At 38.2% G+C, this 21,066-nt stretch overlaps 2 protein-coding genes and 1 long non-coding RNA gene across 4 annotated transcripts in view; all 3 read right to left on the bottom strand.

The window, feature by feature from the left end:
* Window positions 1–21,066, bottom strand: part of unc5db (unc-5 netrin receptor Db) — a 220,024-nt gene that overhangs the window by 165,385 nt on the left and 33,573 nt on the right. The window lies entirely within an intron of this gene.
* On the bottom strand, window positions 1,457–8,154 carry LOC306995410. Its single transcript, XR_013796845.1, has 2 exons — window positions 8,017–8,154; window positions 1,457–3,688 (listed from the first exon to the last, which is right to left on the bottom strand). It is a non-coding gene; the product is annotated as an uncharacterized lncRNA (long non-coding RNA).
* On the bottom strand, window positions 5,480–8,050 carry LOC306995409 (uncharacterized protein). Its single transcript, XM_079606996.1, has 2 exons — window positions 7,931–8,050; window positions 5,480–7,895 (listed from the first exon to the last, which is right to left on the bottom strand). The coding sequence occupies exon 2, from the start codon at window positions 7,515–7,517 to the stop codon at window positions 6,054–6,056; it is 1,464 nt and encodes a 487-aa protein (XP_079463122.1). The 5' UTR covers window positions 7,518–7,895; window positions 7,931–8,050; the 3' UTR covers window positions 5,480–6,053.

Here is a 21,066-nt window from a genome sequence, read left to right as displayed (position 1 = left end):
TGCTCTCTTACCAAAGCATCTCAATCAGGATGAGGTCAGGACACTGACCTGGCCACTCCAGAAGGCCTGTTTTTTTTTCTGTTGTCATTCTGTTATAGATTTACTCTTATGCTTTGAGTTGTCCTGTTGCATCACCCAACTTCTAATTTAATTGCCAGACAGATGGCCTTACATTCTCCTGATGAACTTGGGAATTCATTTTCCCGATGATGATTACAAGCTGCCCAGGCCCTGAGGCGGCAAAGCAGACCCAAACCAGGATGGTCATCTTTTGCAGGACATACACTCATAAGAAGTGCAGCCGTTTCCTCTATTTATAGACCATTTTTAAACATCAAGCTTTGAAGTACTTTTGTAACCCTTTCCAGCATTACCATTATTAAGATCAGCTCACAAAGATAAACAATCTAAAATCAATGCTAAACAAAAGCCAACTATTGGGACCTCTAAGATTTTACCCCATACTACAATTTAAAAGTTATTTTATTTATACATCATGTATATTAATTATACTGTATTTAAGAATACTGATTTACATTCGAGAATTATTTAAAAACCAAAGTACAAGAGAATAATCATTAAAAAAAAACATTACCAGACCAGTGAGAATTCTGCTTAACTGTCCTGAAAATAATTTCATAAAGCAAAATATGTAGACATACTTAATGGTAGATTACACTTTTTCCAGCCTGTACTGTAAAACTTTAGATTTTGTGTTCAATAAAGACAAGAAAATAATTGTTTGTCGAATATCAGATCAATTGTCACGGTGTGGTGCAGGCAGAAAAATACAAGGGAGAATCAAAAGTTCCAATGCCAACTTTTACTAACAATATAATGCAAACCGGTATAGACAGGCAGAAGGTTCACACACACTTAGTAGGATGGAGATCGGACCATGACCAAGGTTAAACACAGGGCTTAAGGGGAAACCGATCAGGAAAACGAGAGACAGCTGACAAGACCGGCGAGGTAAACAGGTGTGACAGGTGAACTAATGATGGTTACCAAGGAAACTGATGAGTGGCGGTAAACCAGAACAAAGGAAGACATGTGACATAAAAATACAAACAAACACTGATACGTGACATCAATGTATGCAGAAATCCATTGATACAATAATTTTCAGATGACTGGAAATTGTGTACATATTAGGGCTGTAAACGATTAATCGCGATTAATCGCATCCAAAATAAAAGTTTGTGTTGTTTACATAATATATGTGTGTGTATTGTGTATAATAACTTTGTATATATAAATACACACACATGCATGTATATATTTAAGCAAATTTGTATTTATATATAAAATTGTTATATTTATATAAATTATATAAAAATATATATGCAGTATATAAATGCAAATATTTCTCAAATATATACATGCATGTGTGTGTATTGTTGTGGAAATTATCAATATTCAAAAACCTGGATGAAGGAGACAAAGTCGTTTCTCAAATGATTAAACAAAGTATTTTATTTCATGCATGAAATAAGACGTTCCCACACAGACAGCGTCTGATATGAGAAGGCCCATGGCATTCTCACGCAGAGAGCATCTGACATGAGAAGGCGAAGGCTAGTCCCTTTCGCCAATGTTATATACCCTAACACATCCTGTGTAAAAAAACCTTTTGTTACCTTAAACCCAGACTTCTTAGCTCATGGTCTCATGTGCTCATGGTCTCATGTCCAACATAATTTCTATCAGACAGAACACTTGTCATGTCAGCAAAAGTGTCTTGCTTTTAGCTGCAGATCTTAACAGCTGATCGAAACTGCGCACACACATATTGTCAGCCTTCACATGACTCAGAGAACATTTCGTTCCTGAAAGTTTGTCCTAACTTTTAACATTTCTAAAAGCTTGGTTTTATATCTCTAATAATGTGCTTTTTGCTTATATGATTATATTCCTTTAAATGCTCATGAGTAAACAATACATCTTCAATGCTAATAAAAGTTGTACCCATACAAAAGTAAAAGAAACGCATCTAAATGTAAAATTTCCATAACAATCCACCCCATGTTCATTCAAAGAACATACACACAATTTGACATTTACTTTTCCATAATCATAGTAATTTAAAACAGGTAAATTTTCCCCATAGTTACTTAATTTTCTAGTCAAACTCATGTTCGCTCTCGTTCTCATATTCCTCATCATCATCAGCCACTGAAACATTAACTTCATCTTCTGGTACCCTACGTATCACTGTTGTGTATTCCCCTGGATTCATTCTCATCATTGTTACAGTCACTGCCTTAGCAGTGATTCTAGAAATACAATTCATTAAACATGGATTCATCAAAAGAAAAATCAAAATCAAACATCCGCTTGGCATAATGGTACTTATTAACAATTTCGTCCACCCCTTGCAGGCCCAAGAACCAATTATCTAGTGAAGATGACATTTCATCTGGAGTGGCTATGGCCATTTTCATGTGTTCTATTATGTCTGATATATTTTGATAGACGTCAGTCAAACAACAAGAGATTCCTAACATTTTGCATATTTTCAAATAATATGTTATACATTTGTTATTATTCATGATTATCGTGGTTTTACAGTGTGCTGTACCAGCCATTATTACCCCTTGTTGCGTCCCTAATTTACATAAACATACGTCGCCTAATTGCGGTTTCACTGCCCCTACCCTGTCAAAGTCTCTAGTGCTTTGTTCTGATGGGTTCTGACATTTGACTTTCTTTGGAGATATTGATTTGATTTCTATAGAATTTTTCACATTCAGTAATTGCCACATTGCACATGGAATTAGCCCTATTAATTCTCCTAAATTTTCAGTGATTTCTTCTAATTCCAAAAACTCTGGCATCATTCTAATGTAATGACCCTGAAGTGAGACATACCCCGCCTTGGTCAATAGACCCTCTCTGATAGCATCCTGATTACCCCTGTACACACATATTGCCATTGACATGGATCCTTACAAAAATACATGGCCTTACCCCATTTGTTCAAACGTTTTGGATTATACCCAGGTCCTACTGCTGAAATAGGATCACATATTATGCTCATCTTACCCCCTTTACCCTTTGTCATTTTCACCTCTATGCTATCATCTCGTGCTAGGCTTACAGCCACACTAATTAAGAGGATAAGATTTAGTGACCTATTGCCACACAGTACAACCTTGTCAGGCGAGAAAATGTTCTTGTGTGAACGATATCAGTCCCGTTTCTCTATGTATTTTTGGTCTCAGGGCAGGTCTAGTTGATATGATCAGACAGGTTATTCCAATGCCCACGCCGTTAAAGTTCCACAAAGTCCTTGATACAGTTCTGACCACTCCTAAAATTGCAGGATCGTCTCTTACTATTGATTCATCTGCTCTCCAGTGACGGTGGTTTTCAAGTTGGTAACCTACGGGATGACATGCAGCACTGGTTAGTTTGATCCCTGTTCGGGCCTCGTTAGATGTGAATGGGATTCTCCTTCCGTTGCAGCCACCGCTGGGGCTGGTATCTTCCGACAGTGCGTCCCGTGGATCCACGGAGCTCTCCCCTCGACTTTCACCGCAGTGTGAGTTGTCAGCAAAACCTGGAATGGCCCCTGCCACCTTTTCGCCCTCCAATGCTTTCGTCTCAGATCCTTTATCAGCACGAAATCACCTGGCCGGATGCTGTGCAGGGCCGTCTCAGCTGGCTCTGGAACTGCTGCCTGGACCTGTTTTGAGATATCACAGAACACCTTATCCAGTTCAACACAATATTGCAACATGTCATTTTCACACCGACTTGTGTCAGGCAATGTTCGAGGATTTTGTGCCTCCCAGCCCCTCTTTCTCATTCTCATGTAAGTTAGCTCCTCACGATTCTGGATGTACCCAGAAATGTTTCAAATTGAAATTGCACTGTTTACAAAATGTGAACCATTGTCACTTAATAATTTTTCAGGATTTCCCCATCGTGGGACAATTTTTGTAGGAGCAGTTTTGCCACCCCTTTTGAATCTGCCTTTGCTGTTCGCATGGCTTCTACCCATTTTGAAAACATGTCGACTGCCACTACGCAGTATTTCTTTTTGTCAGATTTTGATAAGTCAATATAATCAAGCATTACATGTGAGAATGGTCTCTGCGGCCTGGGATGCCCCACCTGTCTCATTGCCTGACCCCTCCCCACATTGTTAGTCCCACAAATCAAACATCTGCTGCAAAAATCTGCTGCCACTGTGGAAAAAAACTTTGGTAAATCAGTTATTTTGCATAATAGTAAACATCCTCCCTTTTGAGACATGGTCCAATCCATGCATCAAACTTGCATATACCTGAAAGAAAATGAGAAGGTAAACATGGTTTGTTATTTATTGTTTGGGGCCCCAATTTCCATTTTCATATTCCCGGCCTGCCTTCCTCCATTTCTCTTTATCATAAGCAGAAGCGTGTTGTTGTATCGCTTCTGTCACCTAGTTCCTCATTCAGCCGTATTGCTATGGTTATCTGAACAGGAAGTCGAGCTGCAGCCTTCGCTGCTACACTCTGTTGTCCTGTTTTCCTTAGAAAGGTCATCACTACCCTACGTATGAGCCTGGCACTTGCAAACTGCCACTTCCTTTTTCATGGATACTGCATTTTCTTTTGCCTATAGTCAGATTTAGGCTTTATTTGAATCGGCTCACAATCTGCAATCAGACCTACATAATTTTTTTTTATTTTTTTATCAGTAGCCCATAGTCATTTTGGAAACTCTCTCCAACCCGTCTGTTATGACAGGGAGTTGTGTTAAACTCGGTCTGTTTAGTTTCACTTCCTCATCCAACACTGTGACTGCTCTCAAACTTCTGTTTTATGACATGGCTATTTGAACCAAACGGTAATTTCACTTTGGCAGATCAGTCGTTTTTGATCTATCATGACCCAGTCGGTCAGTTCATGGCACCTGGCCATGAAGGGACCCGCGTCACGCCATTCAGCCTTCACTGGTTTGGCCAGTGATATGAGGCTTGTGCATTTTCCATGTCATAAAACACTGTCTGTTTGTCAGTCAATTTCACATTCAAAACACACCATTGGTCAGTCCAATACACATAGTCAGTCGTCACAATTTCTATGTCAACATTAAATCATCGCTGCGCATATTCATCATCATGATCAGTGCTTACATGAGAAGTGCAATGTAAATCCGAGTCTCTCATAGATTCAGAAGATGGCAACACTGTCCTGAGCCGCTTTGTGGTCAGACATGTGTCAGAAATTTGCCATTCATATACAAACAGAGGAGTTTCCTCTGTGCTTTCAATTTTCATGCATCATTCTCATGTCAGCAGTCACGCCCTGATCACTACAATGAACAGAAACCCCCAAAATCCCTTCGCATTAAAATTCACTGGACATGACTTAGTAATTAAAAAACAATGCACATTATTATTTTATTTTTCCCCTTCAATTGAACACTCAAGTGTTTTCAAATATTGTTCTATGACCACATGACCAGTTGCACCTCTGGAAGAAGTCGTCTTACCAGAGAGTGGAATTGGTTTTTCAAACTCTGTGGCTTTAATTACAAAATTGGAAGCTCCCGTGTCAAGCAGAAATAGTAAAGATACGTCATTAACAGTCATTTCTATCAAGGGGTAAAGAAATATGAGTCTTATAGAAAACCCTAGCAAGCAAGTCTTCATTGCATAGAGCAGAATCAGAAAATAAAGGTAAATTATACTCATCAGCTGGAGAGACAGGAACCCCGTCGCTCACCCCCTCCTCCTCCTTTCAATCCGCCTGATCCCCGCCTTCGCCGTGTGGGCATTCATCACGCCAATGTCCTTTTTGTCCACAATGAAAACATTTGTCTGGATCATAGGGCTCTTTGCGTTGTTGTTGAAATGGTTGACAGTTTCGTCCTTTTCCACGACCACGACCACGTCCTCTGCCTCTTCCTCGGCCATTGTCTCTCTGGTTCTGTTGGTGATGGTTGGAGTTGTTGTTGCCCATATACACACCTTGCATTGTCACCAGGGCCAACATGAGGTCTTTGTCTTGCTTGGCTGCGTTGATTTTTCCCTGCACTTTCATGATGTCTTGCGTGTCGTCTCATTTCTGCTGTGGAGGCCATTGCCATCCGACACAGCTCTTTTGAATTGCTTTTGAAATGTCACTGTCCAAGCCATCTAAAAACAAAGTCTTTAGGTAGTCATCGTACGGGTCCGACCCCACGGCTTCTCCTGCTGGTTCTGCTGCAGGGGGTCTTTTATCAATACCACCATAACGGTCAAAGCACTCCTTCAGCCGTACAAAAAATGCTTCCGTATTTTCATCTTTTTCTTGGGTGCACTGACGAATTTTCTGTACGTCTAGAGTTCGTGGAAACGCCTCAGAAAGTGCTGAAATGATTGAATTGACCTTACCCACATAATCAGCATTATCTTCGTGGCTGTACTCGATGTTCTTCAGACGGGAATCCGCGGGCCATTTACCTGACAGCTTCGCCATTTGGACTGGTCCGTATTTCAGAACCATCAATCTCCACAGTTCCCCCAGAGTCGGTCTAAACTCCTGGCAGAAAATGGCTAGATCAGCGCCCAGTTTTGCCCCACCCGCTTCTAGGTTAGGCAGATGTTGAGACGCGCTTTTCAGTTCTTCTTGTGTCCATGGTCGCATGACCAGAATGGGTCCCGCTGCTCCCGCCACCTCAAGCATAGGTGCCTGAAGTTCAATTTCGTTGTCATCCTCTTCGCTTTCGCTTTTTACCTCTGTCTCAGAGTCTGCACCGTCTTTCTTTGATCGGTATGGTCGGCGCGTTCGTTGCAGACGCTCCCGCCTCTTCGTTGACCCACTCAATTTGCGTTTCACGGAAGTTCGTGGGTGAATACTTAAGTCTCTCAGGTTTGATCTCACCATTTCTTCTATCTGCTCGAAGTTGTCCCTTGGCCGCTTTGCGCCGTAGGTGGTCCCAGAGCGTGTTGCTGATGTTGATGCTTCGTTGTTACTTTCATCTTGGCGAGGACTGTAGAGCGGTGGTGGTTGTAGGAGTGGAGCATTTGGAACTGCATGTCCCCGTGTCACTGCGTCAGCCGGAATCAGGTTAGGATTGCCAGGAGGTGGAAGATGAGCCGGATACGTCCCGTCCTCCTCTCTCAGTCTCGCACAGCAGATGTCAAAAGGGGAAGAAAAAGCAAAGTCAGAGCAGTCATTTTTAAGATTAGATAGCGCTTTTCTTGATGCGCTTTTTCTGTCTTCGTCAGAGAATGATGGTGCGATGGCTCGACAGACTTGTTTCTGTTGTCTGCGCGTCGCCTCTTCCAACCATCTTTCTATGACTATCCCACAGTATTTATAATGTCTTTCTTTGTTCCCTTTGACAACGTGATTCGACCAATTCTTTTTGGTTTTTGTCAAATGTGACACGCTTAAACCCCCATTAAACCCATAATTTTCTTTTAAATACGGCACATATTCATGATACCAACTTCCTATTACTTTGTCCATTATTTTGTATGAACCCTTCGAGAAATCAACCTGTTCTCCATCCTTCTTTTTTGAATTTCCGTTACCCATTTTTACTTAAACAATTTTGTTTGTTCAATTTCCCTATAATACTTAATTTTGTTAATTTATATTTGCGTATTTTATTTATTATTTACCTATCAATTTTTTCCTCGCGCGGTCACTCACGCTCTCCTCTTACGTATTAAATTTCCCTTGCGTAGCCACCACGCCCTGCCTTCATCCGTCGATGAAGGTCTTTCAATTTGCCTATATTCGTCAATATAGGTCTTTCCCAGACAAGTGCTTATGTCTGGTGTTTGAGAAATTACTATCAGGCTTATCTCAAACGTTTGGGAATTACTATCAGGCTTATCCCAAACCTGGCCTTTTAAGGAAATTTTAATACGTTTTCTGGTCTGAGAAATTACTATCAGGCTTATCCCAGACCTGTTTGGGAACTTACTATCAGGCTTATCCCAAACGTGACTCTTTAGGAAAAAATATTCAATACGCAAATATCAATCAACAAAATTTGTCTTATTTGCTACATAAGAAATTCTCTTCTCACCGTCTTGTGAGTCTCACTGCCTGTGAGTTCTTTAATCTTGGGATTGCGTCCACCTAGGTCGCCGCGAGGAGTTGAACAATTCTCTTTCCTCAAGCTTGAGGATTTTTGAGCCGTAGAGTGTTCTCTCGGGATGATCAGTCAACTGTTCTTCCTCACGACGATCATCGGTGTTGCAATCCCATCCTCGTCGCCATTTGTTGTGGAAATTATCAATATTCAAAAACCTGGATGAAGGAGACAAAGTCGTTTCTCAAATGATTAAACAAAGTATTTTATTTCATGCATGAAATAAGACGTTCCCACACAGACAGCGTCTGATATGAGAAGGCCCATGGCATTCTCACGCAGAGAGCATCTGACATGAGAAGGCGAAGGCTAGTCCCTTTCGCCAATGTTATATACCCTAACACATCCTGTGTAAAAAAACCTTTTGTTACCTTAAACCCAGACTTCTTAGCTCATGGTCTCATGTGCTCATGGTCTCATGTCCAACATAATTTCTATCAGACAGAACACTTGTCATGTCAGCAAAAGTGTCTTGCTTTTAGCTGCAGATCTTAACAGCTGATCGAAACTGCGCACACACATATTGTCAGCCTTCACATGACTCAGAGAACATTTCGTTCCTGAAAGTTTGTCCTAACTTTTAACATTTCTAAAAGCTTGGTTTTATATCTCTAATAATGTGCTTTTTGCTTATATGATTATATTCCTTTAAATGCTCATGAGTAAACAATACATCTTCAATGCTAATAAAAGTTGTACCCATACAAAAGTAAAAGAAACGCATCTAAATGTAAAATTTCCATAACAATATATATAAAAAATAATTATACACAATACACACATATATTATGTGTAAACAAACTTTTATTTTGGATGCGATTAATCGCAATTAATCGTTTACAATTTTGAACTTTTTGTTGATGCACACTATTTCAGTCTGAATCCTAAAGTCTGTTTTGGGGTCTTCAGTACTTGATTACAGTTCTGTGTGAATAACCACAAAATCAAGCAACAAATTCTAATGTAAAATACAGAAAATTATTGTATTAGAATTCAAATAAGACAAAGTATTCTATTTGGAAAAACTTGCTTTATAACACTAGTAATGAATATGTTTTTGTGCTTGCTTGCTTACCAAGGCCAATCAGTAATTTTCTATGTGCGTATAAGAAATCTCAAAAATATTTGAAGCCTTGAAGGTTCCTTTACATTGGATTGGCAAAACATAACTTTCATTAGCATTCCTTTCAACTGCTATTCACATTCTCTCCTATTAACAGCGGTGCTAATTCAGCTATGCAGCATTTGTCAATCAAGCCATGCAATCAGGAGAAACAGATTACCTGTGCAATCACGCAAAAAATGTTTAAGTGCAAATGTCACCATGGTAGTCTGTAACAGATTCACTGAGGGTGGCTGCTGAAAAGTTTAGTTTATCACTGAAACCTGCATGTGCCAAGAGAGCCTTGCAAAAGAAGAGAGAAGTCACAGAGAAGGTATTCCATTATAACGCTGCCTTCAAGCTCCTTATTATACAGTAAGAAGATATCAGTCAAGATCAGACAAGACTAATGCCTCTCATGAACTAACTGCCCCAAGGGTGAAAGAGGCAAGGATAATATACATATGAACCTCAAGGACAATATGAACTTCTGTCCATAACTCTAGATCTTTAGTAAAAAAATAAGTTGTGTCAAGTTGTGATTTTTAACAAGTCAAAATGATAAAAAGGTTTCTGATACTCTTTAACACTTCTAAGTACTCAATAAATTGAGCAACTGCTACTCAAAATGCTAAATTAAACCTTTTAAAAGGTAAACTTAAAATGAAAAGTTTTCCTTTGTTTCTATAAACTATAGTTTTTGTTAAGAAAAAGGGGAAAAATGAATCAGTTAATTCTGTGTACAGTAAAAATGTCATTAAAAAAGTCGATACATTCTGGGACGAGGATGAGATTTAAGGACTGAGGAAGTGAAGCAAGACATATTTGTAAAACAGAATATCCTGCTCTCTCAAGCATCACTTCAAAGCAACATCATGACATTATGGAATGACTTTTGTACATTTAAATCACTGAAAATTTGCTAGTGCGCTTTTCAATGTTTATACTGTTGCCACTAGGTATTTTGACTTGTTTTTATATCGGTAAATGTATTTTACTTGTACTTATTAAATCAAATTATCAAATCACCAAAACCAATTTTAGAAACATACTCAAGCAGTCTATCAATATAACTAGTTATCATCGATAAGTGTGGTAGCCAACGCACACAAAGACGACTTGAAATATCAAGCAAAAATAGTCTATTTAAATAGACTAAATTTACAGGAGATCACTAGAGAATAGTCAGTAACAGGAGATCGCAAACCTCACATACATCAACAAGAATAGACCAAGAACAACAGAGGACTATATATCCACAGGATAACTGAGGAGGAAAACAAGGCACAGGGAGGGACTAATCAATCAACTATGAATCAACAACAACATACTTATACTATCCCCTGAAAGTATGTACGGTTTATGTGAAGAAAAAAGGTACATAATTTTTGTTTAGCATAATAGGGCAAGCTTATTCATCATACTTCATCATAATTGTGTCTTTAACGGACCGCTCTGTCACCTAGTTATATGCACTCCATCACCGTTTAAACTGCCCTGTCAATCTTGTCACAGTAAAAAACCTCCACATTCAATTCATTTCATTTCCTACCATATCAGAGAGAAATGTAGTAGAACTCTCCTCATGTGTTTGCATAATGATGCATTTAAAATGTACCAAACGTATCCTTATGAAAGTTCACAATGCTGTTGCAGATTAAATATAATGTGGATAACATTGAATAAATATATTTTCGTCAGGTTAGATTTACTGATTATTACTCAACCCCCTTTATCTCACATCCACCATATCCACCATGTTCAATGCACAATGGGTTGTGAAAAATATTAGCCGTTATAGTTATAGATATATGTAGAGGGAGGCCACATTAATTAATTAATTAATTAATTAAAACAAATTAAAGCACTTTAAGGATCAAAAGTGCTTTATATGTTGTTTGATCTTGGTTAATAAAGACATTTATTCAAAAAGCAAAATGAACTGTTGAAATATGTGGAATACATTAATTCTTTACTTTTCTTTCTTTCTTAGACATCTTTAAGAAATGTATGTGGCATATAGTATCAACAAATGGAGCAGAAGTTTCAAAAGTTACAGTATACCGGTATTTTCATGATATATTTAAAGGATCAAGGAAAAGCTGATATGGCCCCTTTAATTAGAACAGTATCATGTCTTATTATTAGTGAACCTTGCTGTTCAATGCAAATCATTACCGAAGTACAGTATGTACTGTGTGAGTTCACAGCTGTAATGGTCATAAAGAGTCATTGCTAACTCTGTATAAGGATTTTACACTTTTCAGCTTATTAGTGAGTGAGTGAAATGACCTTAGAGAATATATAGAGCAAAATAATGGTACAGTGCTAAAGGGGTTAACCCACAAACACATCAGGCCTACCAGTGCACAGCCAGCAATAAAGGAGTACAATAAAAGGGCAAGTACTGTGTATGTAAAGCCTCATAAGATTTATGGTATAGGTGCTACATAAAGTGAAATAGTTTATCTCAGAACTAACACCATGAAACTTGTGAATGTGACTGCCATTTTTCTTGCCTGATGTCCCTCTGCATCCTCATTTTGCATTCAATCGGCATGTGCATTACAGATTCAGGACTGGAAGTCAGATGAAACGTCCTCCAATCTCTTGAGGATTTGTCCTTACTACAGGTAATGTAGGTAGCACCTTGTCTTTGTGGTGTTTCAGTTGTTCATCTGTAGCCTTTTGCAGACAGGCAATGAAAGAAAAGGGCAAGCCATGTGATTCATAACTTTCTCAACATGGGAAGAGTTGCCAAAATCAATTTCACTTCATTCGTTCAATCAGTAGAAAAATTGAGCACTCGGCTGTACTGACTTTATTATGATTTACGTAGTGGGAAATCTTTTATGTTGTTGTCACTGAGATTTTCATTTCTTGCTACAAATATTATGGCAATAGGGAAACATGCAAAGCGAAAATACAATTTAGAGTAATAAGCAGGGGAAGATGAGCAATACTAATAAACTAGCAAATTTAGAGGTGAGTTTAGCATGTACAGGAACGAAAAGATGAAAAGAGGTCAAAAGTGTGTTATTGTGTATGTCAACTCAAATAACAATCTCGGTCAAAAAGATACTTAAAGGGGTCATGGCATGGGTTTTTTTATTTTATTATTATGTTCCCTTAGGTGCAATTATAGTATTACTATAGTTTTTTTTACAAAAAACTTTTAAAATGTAGTGATTTATGACCTTTTCCCACCCTGTTTCTCATCCTCAGATTCAAACAGTCTGTTTTGGGGGTGTTTCCCCTTTAAGAGTTCAGTGTTAACGCCCACTGTTATGATTGGCTAACGTCAGTGCCTTTGCATCAATTATTAACACCCCCAGCCAGAACATTTGCGGATTCAGCGTATTTAAAAAGTAGTTTAAAGTTTTAAATACATTACTTACAGTTTGCGTCGTCGTTGTTGAGCCCAGAATAGTCGGCACGGACTTATCTTTGAGCAACAGTTTTCTGGCAAAGCGAGCATCATTTTGGGATTTGTTCTCAAAAGTGTCATCCTTCAAATGTATAGAACAAACGCTTAAACTAACACTGCCGTGACTGAGACATCCGCAAAAAAATAAAGTGCATCCATTTTTCCCTGACGACTGGATCTTTCGCAGCGTATTCAAAGATGTTGTTTGTCCACAGCCAGGAACAGCACATCTGCATGCGTGGCATCGTAATTTCCCTGTACACAGACCCACTCGCTGTCCGTCAACTGAACACTTGTGAGGCGCGCAGCGCGCGGGCGCGACAACGATACGAAATGAGCGTAGTTGTCTTGCGCTTAAAGCGTAGTTGTCTTGTGCTGGAGGCGGTCTATATGCAAACGCTGGTACGTCACTTCGTACCGTGACGTCACTTCTTACCATGGATCCAGAACGAGCTGTATTTAGAGCTTGATTAAATAAAGGATTCGTTTATAATGGGGAGGAAGTCTTAAGCTATGAAACTTGCAGGACGTTTTAATGGTACAAAGACCTCTTATATACCAAAAGATCAAGGCAAATTTGGTTTCTCATGTCATGACCCCTTTAATTATATATTCTAATTCTTTAAATCATTTACAAGCCTATATTTTTTTTAATAAAAGGACGTCATAATAGCCAAAAATACCTAGTTAAAATGTTTGTGGTTAGTGATATTTTTTAAAGCAATTAATTCTTTTTAGATAAATAGATTAGATGATAGATGGATTAGAAGATAGATGGATAGATAGATATCACTAAATCACTGTATATTAATCAATCCCCCATCAACAAATAGACAAAGTGATTAATATCAACCATAAAATAAATTCACATATCACTATTATCAAATAAAACAAAAAAAAGATCACTTAACATTTAGTTTAGTTTATTTGTTTAGCACATGTTTAGTACAAGTACAAAACTATGCCAGGAGGGAACGAAGCCACTCTAGGCTTGTACAGAGTTCCACTCCTACTCATATTAACTCATGAGACATGCAGACTAAACACTCAAAAAAACAAAAATAAAAAAACAAACAACAAACGAAACAAAGCGAAAGCATAAGCAGAATAAATAATAATAAATAAATAAAAAAACAATAAAAAAAAAAAAAATTCAATAACATACAAGATGATCAATCTAGATAATAATGTAGAAAAAGCAGCAATACCTAGAAAGGACTACATAAAGGCGTCAGGCTAACAATAGTAGTCTCTTCAAATACTTTTTGAAAGCAGAATAAGAGGACATTGATCGCAACGATGGACTTAATTCACTCCAGAGCTTAGGACCTCTAAATGAAATATTAAATTGATGTCTTGTAGTTCGTGTGTATGGTAAGAGTAAAGTATTATTGCTATGTCTAGTTTGATATGAATGTACATGTGAAATAGAGATAAACAAACTCTGAAAAGAGTCTGGTAGATCTTGTTTCCTATATATAAACTTATGCATAAGTAGACATGTTTGATAAATATTTACCTTATCAATAGGGAGAACTTTGAATTTATTATAAAGGGGTGCCGAGGGTGCATATCTATTTGAATGAGAGATAAATCTAAGATATTTCTTCTGTATGACTGTTAATTTCTTCAGATAGGTAGGATAGGTAGCTGCCCAAACAATATTACAATAATTAATGAATGGAAACAAAAAGCTATAATATAAGGTTAAAAACGCTGAGGAATGAACTAAAGGACAAACCCTCCTCAATATACCCAACATTTTAGCTGACCTCTTAGAAACGAAATTGATATGGTTAGACCACTATCTATAATGACTCCCAAACATTTGGTATGCTGAACCAATTCGGAATAGTATTGGGAGGAGTTTGGTACAAGTCGTTAGCCTGACTACGTCAGACTTCCTACTTCTGCTAATTTCATTTCGCTCCTGTAGTTAGTCTGAGATAGCGGCCAATCTTTCAGTTTTCCACCGGCCTTCAGACGGCCGGGCCAATCAACGAACAGAGGGCGGGCTGAGAGCTGTGACGTATATGCTAAGCGCCAAGTTTTACATTGTAGGTCAGAGAAATCGAAAACCGAAACGAGACACGGGATGCAATTCGCTCTGTTATGGTGAACCAGTGCCGCCGCTCCCACCACGCGCTGTGCGTAGGGCACCAAGAGCTGAAGGGGCACCAAAAAAATAGCGTTCCGGGAGTCTCCCGCATATTGATAGCGGCTCACTGACGCCCGCGAATTAGTTAAATTCTCCGGAGTTTAGAGCGAGCGCGCCCGCGAGACAGAGACTGTGCTACAAACCGCGTAGCGCGTGCACGGCAGAGAGGGAGAGAAAGCAAGAGACCGTGCGCGTGCCTCATGAAGCTTCTCGGGGTAGAGGGCATCATAAAGGAATTATGCTTAGGGCACAAAAATGGCTAGCAGCGGCACTGGCTGTGTTTAAAAGATCTAATCCTAAATTTGAGAGTTGGCTACAAATATTTTCTTGTTTCACTCTGTCAAAAATAAGTTTAGAGGCCGTGATCGTACCGTGGATGCGTAGATTAACTTCGCATAATCTGCAAAAGTCGTTTACACTCAGCCATGTTCACTCCGGTATTTCGCTCGCATCATCATGTGTTTATAGCAGGTTTACAGTGGAAGTTCGATCATAGATTTGAGTTCGATGCATGATGTCTGTGGTTCGATGCGGCTGTACAGGCGCATAACATACATCCTAACTAAACTTATCTGATTGGCTTACGGGTAACCAATGATTTTAAACTTCAGACAAGCACCCCCTAGCGAGAGAGAAAACACTTCTCTATTATGCCATTCCAGACTCTGTCTACGAAGCAAAGTGAAGTTGCAGAGTCTGGTATTGCCAGACTAACAAGTCGTGGCCATATCATTAATATAAATTAAAAATAGAAGAGGCCCCAAAATTGATCCTTGAGGGACCCCAATCATAATTTGTAACTTCATGGAGGTATAGCCTTCCAGGTATACATATTGCTCTCTATTAGCTAAGTAGCTTCTAAACCATCTCAAGGCAACATCCTCCACTCCGTATCTGCTAAGTTTGGCAATCAAAATATTGTGACTGACCGTATCAAATGCCTTACTCAGGTCCAGGAAGACTCCAAGAGCAATTTTTTTATTATCAAGAGCTGAGGAAATATAGTTCACAAGTTGAATAAGAGCATGCTCAGTAGAGTACCGCTTCCGAAAACCATATTGATGTTTGTATAAAATATTATTGGCATCCAGATGATTAAATAATCTAGAAAAGACAAGTCTTTCCAAGATTTTCGATATACACGGGAGAATTGATATTGGCCTATAATTACCAAATTCCTTGGAATCACCGGTCTTAAAAATTGGTATAACCCTAGCAACTTTCAAATCCCAAGGGACAATTCCAGTTTTCAGAGACAGCGACAGAATATGAGTAAGAGGTTTAATAATATAGTCAATTGTCTCTTTAATAAGAACACTTTTAATGCCATCATGACCATGGGCAGCATTTTTAAGTGATAAAATAATATTACGAACCTCTTGAACAGTTGGTGGGTCAAAATTACATAATGGAGGATATTGACCTTTGATTAAAGAACAAGGATGTATATCCGAACCATTAATGCTAGATGCTAGTTCAGAACCAACCGATATAAAAAAAAATCATTAAAGCCATTAGCAATATCAACAGGGTTAGATTTAACTGTGCCGATGGAATAACTCACTAGCCTGGCTCCGCCCTCCTACGTACTTCCGCTCAATTTTAATTTACCTTCAGTATACGTCTGGGCTTGCGGTATATTCTTGGGTTTTCTCCGATAAATTTTTTACCGGTCCAACCAGTGAACAGAGGGAGTGGCTGAGAACAATGACGTTGAGGTCGTGCGCTAGTTTTAGTTGACATACGTCACGAGACTCACGACCAAACGTTAGCGGTTAGCGATTGGTTATGGCAGATCCAGAGTGGCTCCGAGCAGATCCAATAGTTTTAAACTTTAACAGAGTAACCGCCTTCAAGGAAGTTAACGCTTGTCAATGGAGAGTGGCCAGACTCTCTGTACAAATGAAATGTAGAAGAGTCTGGTAGGACCAGGCTAATAAATCACTTAATAAGAGCATAATCTTTCGATAAATGTGTTGATGTGACATTTCGTGACATCTATGGTCAAGTGATATACCTTACCGCATCATACTGTTTACTTCTTTTGCAATCTAAGCACTATTGATTAAGGACAATTCGATGTAATGCTTCTTAAATTGAAAATGTGAAGCATTCAATAGTTCACAAAAATAATATATTAGCACATCCAGATCATTCTAGCTGGGCTAGGAGATTTCCTGTGACTGATAATAAAGTGTTCAACAAGAGGCTGGAATAAGAGTTTGAATTAGTACAAAGTACAAACTGGCCAGAAAGAAATGGTGGGGAACAGAGTTTCTCTGATGGGATGGACAGGCAGAGAATGAGTACAAGGGCAGTAGCCATCACTTCTTCGCTTTTATTCAGTCCCACTGTGTGGAAGAAAGAAATGAGCACAGTGTCCCCAAACAGGGTGCAATTCAGTGCCACAGAGATTGGACTGTTCTGAGACAAAAAGCAATATCACAGTGTATAACTGTACAAAATCATTGCATTCTGCATAACTTCTTGTAACAAAGGAACGCATGAAGACACCCTTATATGTAAATTTATGCCTTGCATCCATTTCTGCTGTGTAAAATCAGCAAAAAATATCCTATAGATAGCACATACTGTACTGTATAGACAGATGTGAAATAGTACTCGGGTTCTAAGAGGCAACCAGTTGCTCAAACAGCTAGATTTTACATCCTAGCTTTTAATAGCAGGACATCTGGCAAATTATGGCAGTTTGCTCCCTGTAGTGAAATTAGCTGAGATTTAAAAAAAAAAAAAAAAAAAAAAAAAAGGAAAATGCATTAGTATACAGAGTACATATCCCTAATAAAGCTGAGCTCTGGTGTTGAATGGAGGGCAACAGCTTCACAGCTTAATAAACCAAAATAAATCTGTAAACATCCACAAAAAAAAACAGCTCTTATAATGCCAGAACACATATGAATGCACAAACGAGGTGTTTGCTTAGTACTTTTTAGCAGATTCTTGATTGTAATCAGATTGTGCTAACATACCAGGTTTTATACTGCCATTCTTTTGTTTACCATCTATCCCATCGCTCTTTCACAGCGTATAATTTTAAGCTCACCATTTCACTTGCACAACAAACAGATCTTACGCAGGAACAAGCTGTTCCGCTCCCAATCAAGTTTAAAGGCACATTACCTCCAAACTGACATGGAGAGGAACATCTGCTCCACAAGTCTTCAGAGGAGCTGAAGAACGAGAGCAGACTCCCGAATAACACCCCCATGTGACCCAAGTGACACATCATGCAAATCCAAATGGATGCCTACGACTTTATTGGAAAAAAAAAAGAAAAAGAATAATAATGCGAATGCTCCACACTTGGAGGTTACTTGTTCGAAAACACCACATGGCACCATATGCTTGTTTGTCAGAGCCAAATATCTATTTATGAAAAGAAAGAATGGAGATACACATGAGTGTGTTCATTTTTAAAAGAATCAGGATTGAATTGGTGCTAAGAGGAGGAAATACTGTGGAGGATGTGGATGATCTATTACTTTATACTCAGGTGTATTACAAATGTGTGTTATCTGCACTGTTGCAGTTTTTATATGCCTGTTTCTGATCAAATTAAATATCAAAAAACTTTCTGGAAAACTTTAAAAATTTGGCTTTTTGAGGGAATCATTGAGTGAGTGCAATATCTATGGGGCGTCATGTATTGGAGCAGCTGTCACAGATGAGTAGTCCCTTGGACCAAATGTTGTCACTTCAAATACCAAAGGTCTAGACACCAGACATTATATTTTATTGCAATAAGTTCTTGCTAAGCTCTGTAAATTTCACTGCAATATACGACTTCCATGACTTCATAAAATCATATCAGAAAGCAGGCAATGTCTCAGGAGAGCTACAAAAAAGATCCCATCCAAATTGCAGAAATTGTTTTCTTGTGGAACATTTTACGGTTTCTTTGGAAGAACTAAGGGAACAGTATCCTTTGGAAGAACCAACGGCCTACTAAGAACAAATGCTTCTACTTTACTTCAGCATAGCTTAAAAGCAATGCATAGGAGATATGAACCAACATATTTATTTTAAAATGGTAACATGATGTTTTATCTACATCCAAATGCAAGACATTATAAAATACATTTACAGTAAGCAGAATCATAGTGAACACTTCAAAACTAATTACAAGTAATAAGAGTACTATTTGTGCAGACATATCAGCAATTGCACACATTCAACCACATGCAGGCCTTTTCTACTACTCTTACTTATAAATAATCTCTTCTTAATGCAATAATTTCCCTTTTAGCCATCTTTAAAAAAAGTAAAGTTGCCATATAAACAAGCAAACTCTTAAAGGTTCAAATGTTGCATGGTTGTGCCAATTAGCTTAATTTCAAGTAACTAACCTTTCGGAAACACTTTCAAGAATAACAAAGTTCTATTACATATTGGAAAACAGTACTGTCTAATCATTGAAAATGTTGCTACTATTAACCATTTGTTGGTTACATTACAATATTTGTGTTTTAACATTCTAGCTCTGGTGGACCAACATGAGCTTAAATAAGAATAGACTAAATAGGAAATGAGCTGTTGTGGGTCAGGACAGAATTAATAGGATTTATCCTTGTGAAGACAAAATCAATGCAGAATGTATTAACTGTTGAATTAAACTGGACCCTAAAGTCTTTTCACGACAGTTTGAGAGAAAAACAGTCTTATATCTGATATCTTACAAGTATATTGACACTTCTGTACAACTCATGTTGGGATTATGTGACATTTGACCTTTGGTTTGAGTAAACGAGTTTATGGAAGTCTGAATATTATGTGCTGAGAAAACACACCACGAGTTTAATGAATGGATGCCCAGAGAAAGTCGAGTGCTTAAGGTCAAAGCATTATTATAAATAGATATATATTTAAACTAAGTTTCTATAGTTAAACCTATCCCACCTATTCACATTCCTTGCATTTCTATTCAAGTTTCTTTTTTTCACTTGTTTTTGCTCTTGTTTATTGTTTTCCAGACCATGGAGGACTTTCAACGTGACCTTGTCTTGCTTATGGAAACGAATGGGTAGCCAATGTAATTGAGTAAAACAGAAGTAATGTGGGAGGATTTCTTGATATGTGTGAGGAGGACCTGGGCTGCAGAGTTCTGAATATATTGGAGCTTATTTAATATTGTAGTGGGTAAGCCAAAAAAAAGAGAGAATTACAGTAGTCCATAGGCGGGAAGTAATGAAAGCATAAACTAGGGTCTCAGCATCACTTATATTTAAGAACGGACGTAAACAAGCAATATTCCAGAGGTGGAAAAAGGCAGATTTGGTAAGTGATGAGATAAGAGGAGAGAAATAGGTTTTTAACAGTGGTGGAAAGTCAAACTGGGACACCAGCAATATTAATTGTCAATGTCAACACAGAGACGGGATGTAAATTGAGGAGAATCAACCGAAAGTATATTTGTTTTTTCTATATTTGTTATAAATGTTTTGTTCATCAGTTGGCATGGTTTTTGATTTGCCCTCTCGTTTAGTCCTTAGTGTGTCCATGTATTTATACTCTTGTGTTTGTTCGGTCTTTGTCAGATCTCGTCATTTAATAGTGGTTGGTCATTTTTGTTTCTCAATATCCTGAAGAAGTGTAATTTTGAATTTGTTTTTCATTAAAACTGCTGGCAAATAGATCCAGCTCTATTATTTCCTTCTTTATTTCAACCCCTTGCAGACAATACCACTATACTACAATACTTTGTAGCAAAGGTTTGTTAAGGGAAGGAGGAGGCGGGAACCGGCAAACGATAAACATAACTTTAATAATGAAATAAACAAACAACAAAACAAAAGTAAACAAACTAAATAAAAAACGGTAGCATCCTGTTCCCCCTGTATGTACTCATAGTTATTACAATAACTGGGTACTAATCCTGAACCTACCCCTAAACCTAACATTAAACCATGTGGTAACCTTATATTAACCAGTAGATAACCAGTATTAACTTTAGATAAGTACCCTGTAAGTACACATACTGTAAAATAAACTGTAACCACAACAAAACAAAAAAACATGTCGCAGGGCTGGTTCTCTCGAGTCTTGGACTGCTGTCACCACCTCCTTTTATCCTTCCGGAGCTCCACCGTGGGACGCTCATTAACACTCGCACCACGGCATCGCTCCGATCACACAGCTCTCAGTTCTCAACAGTTAGTTACAAACAAAGAGCCAGCCGAATCAATTAACATGTATCACTTTTAAGGATTAAATGAGCATGTGAACTAATATTACAGAGCAACATTCTGTAAACTTACACAATATCAAAGCTGATGCATT

Source organism: Phoxinus phoxinus, assembly GCF_949152265.1.
Source record: "Phoxinus phoxinus genome assembly, chromosome: 3".
Taxonomy (NCBI): Eukaryota; Metazoa; Chordata; class Actinopteri; order Cypriniformes; family Leuciscidae; genus Phoxinus; species Phoxinus phoxinus.
This window is presented reverse-complemented; position numbering and strand designations above follow the sequence as displayed.

Bases quoted from the DNA above. Each gene is read 5' to 3' on its own strand.
- LOC306995409 (XM_079606996.1), bottom strand. From the start codon at position 7,517: ATGGGTAACGGAAATTCAAAAAAGAAGGATGGAGAACAGGTTGATTTC.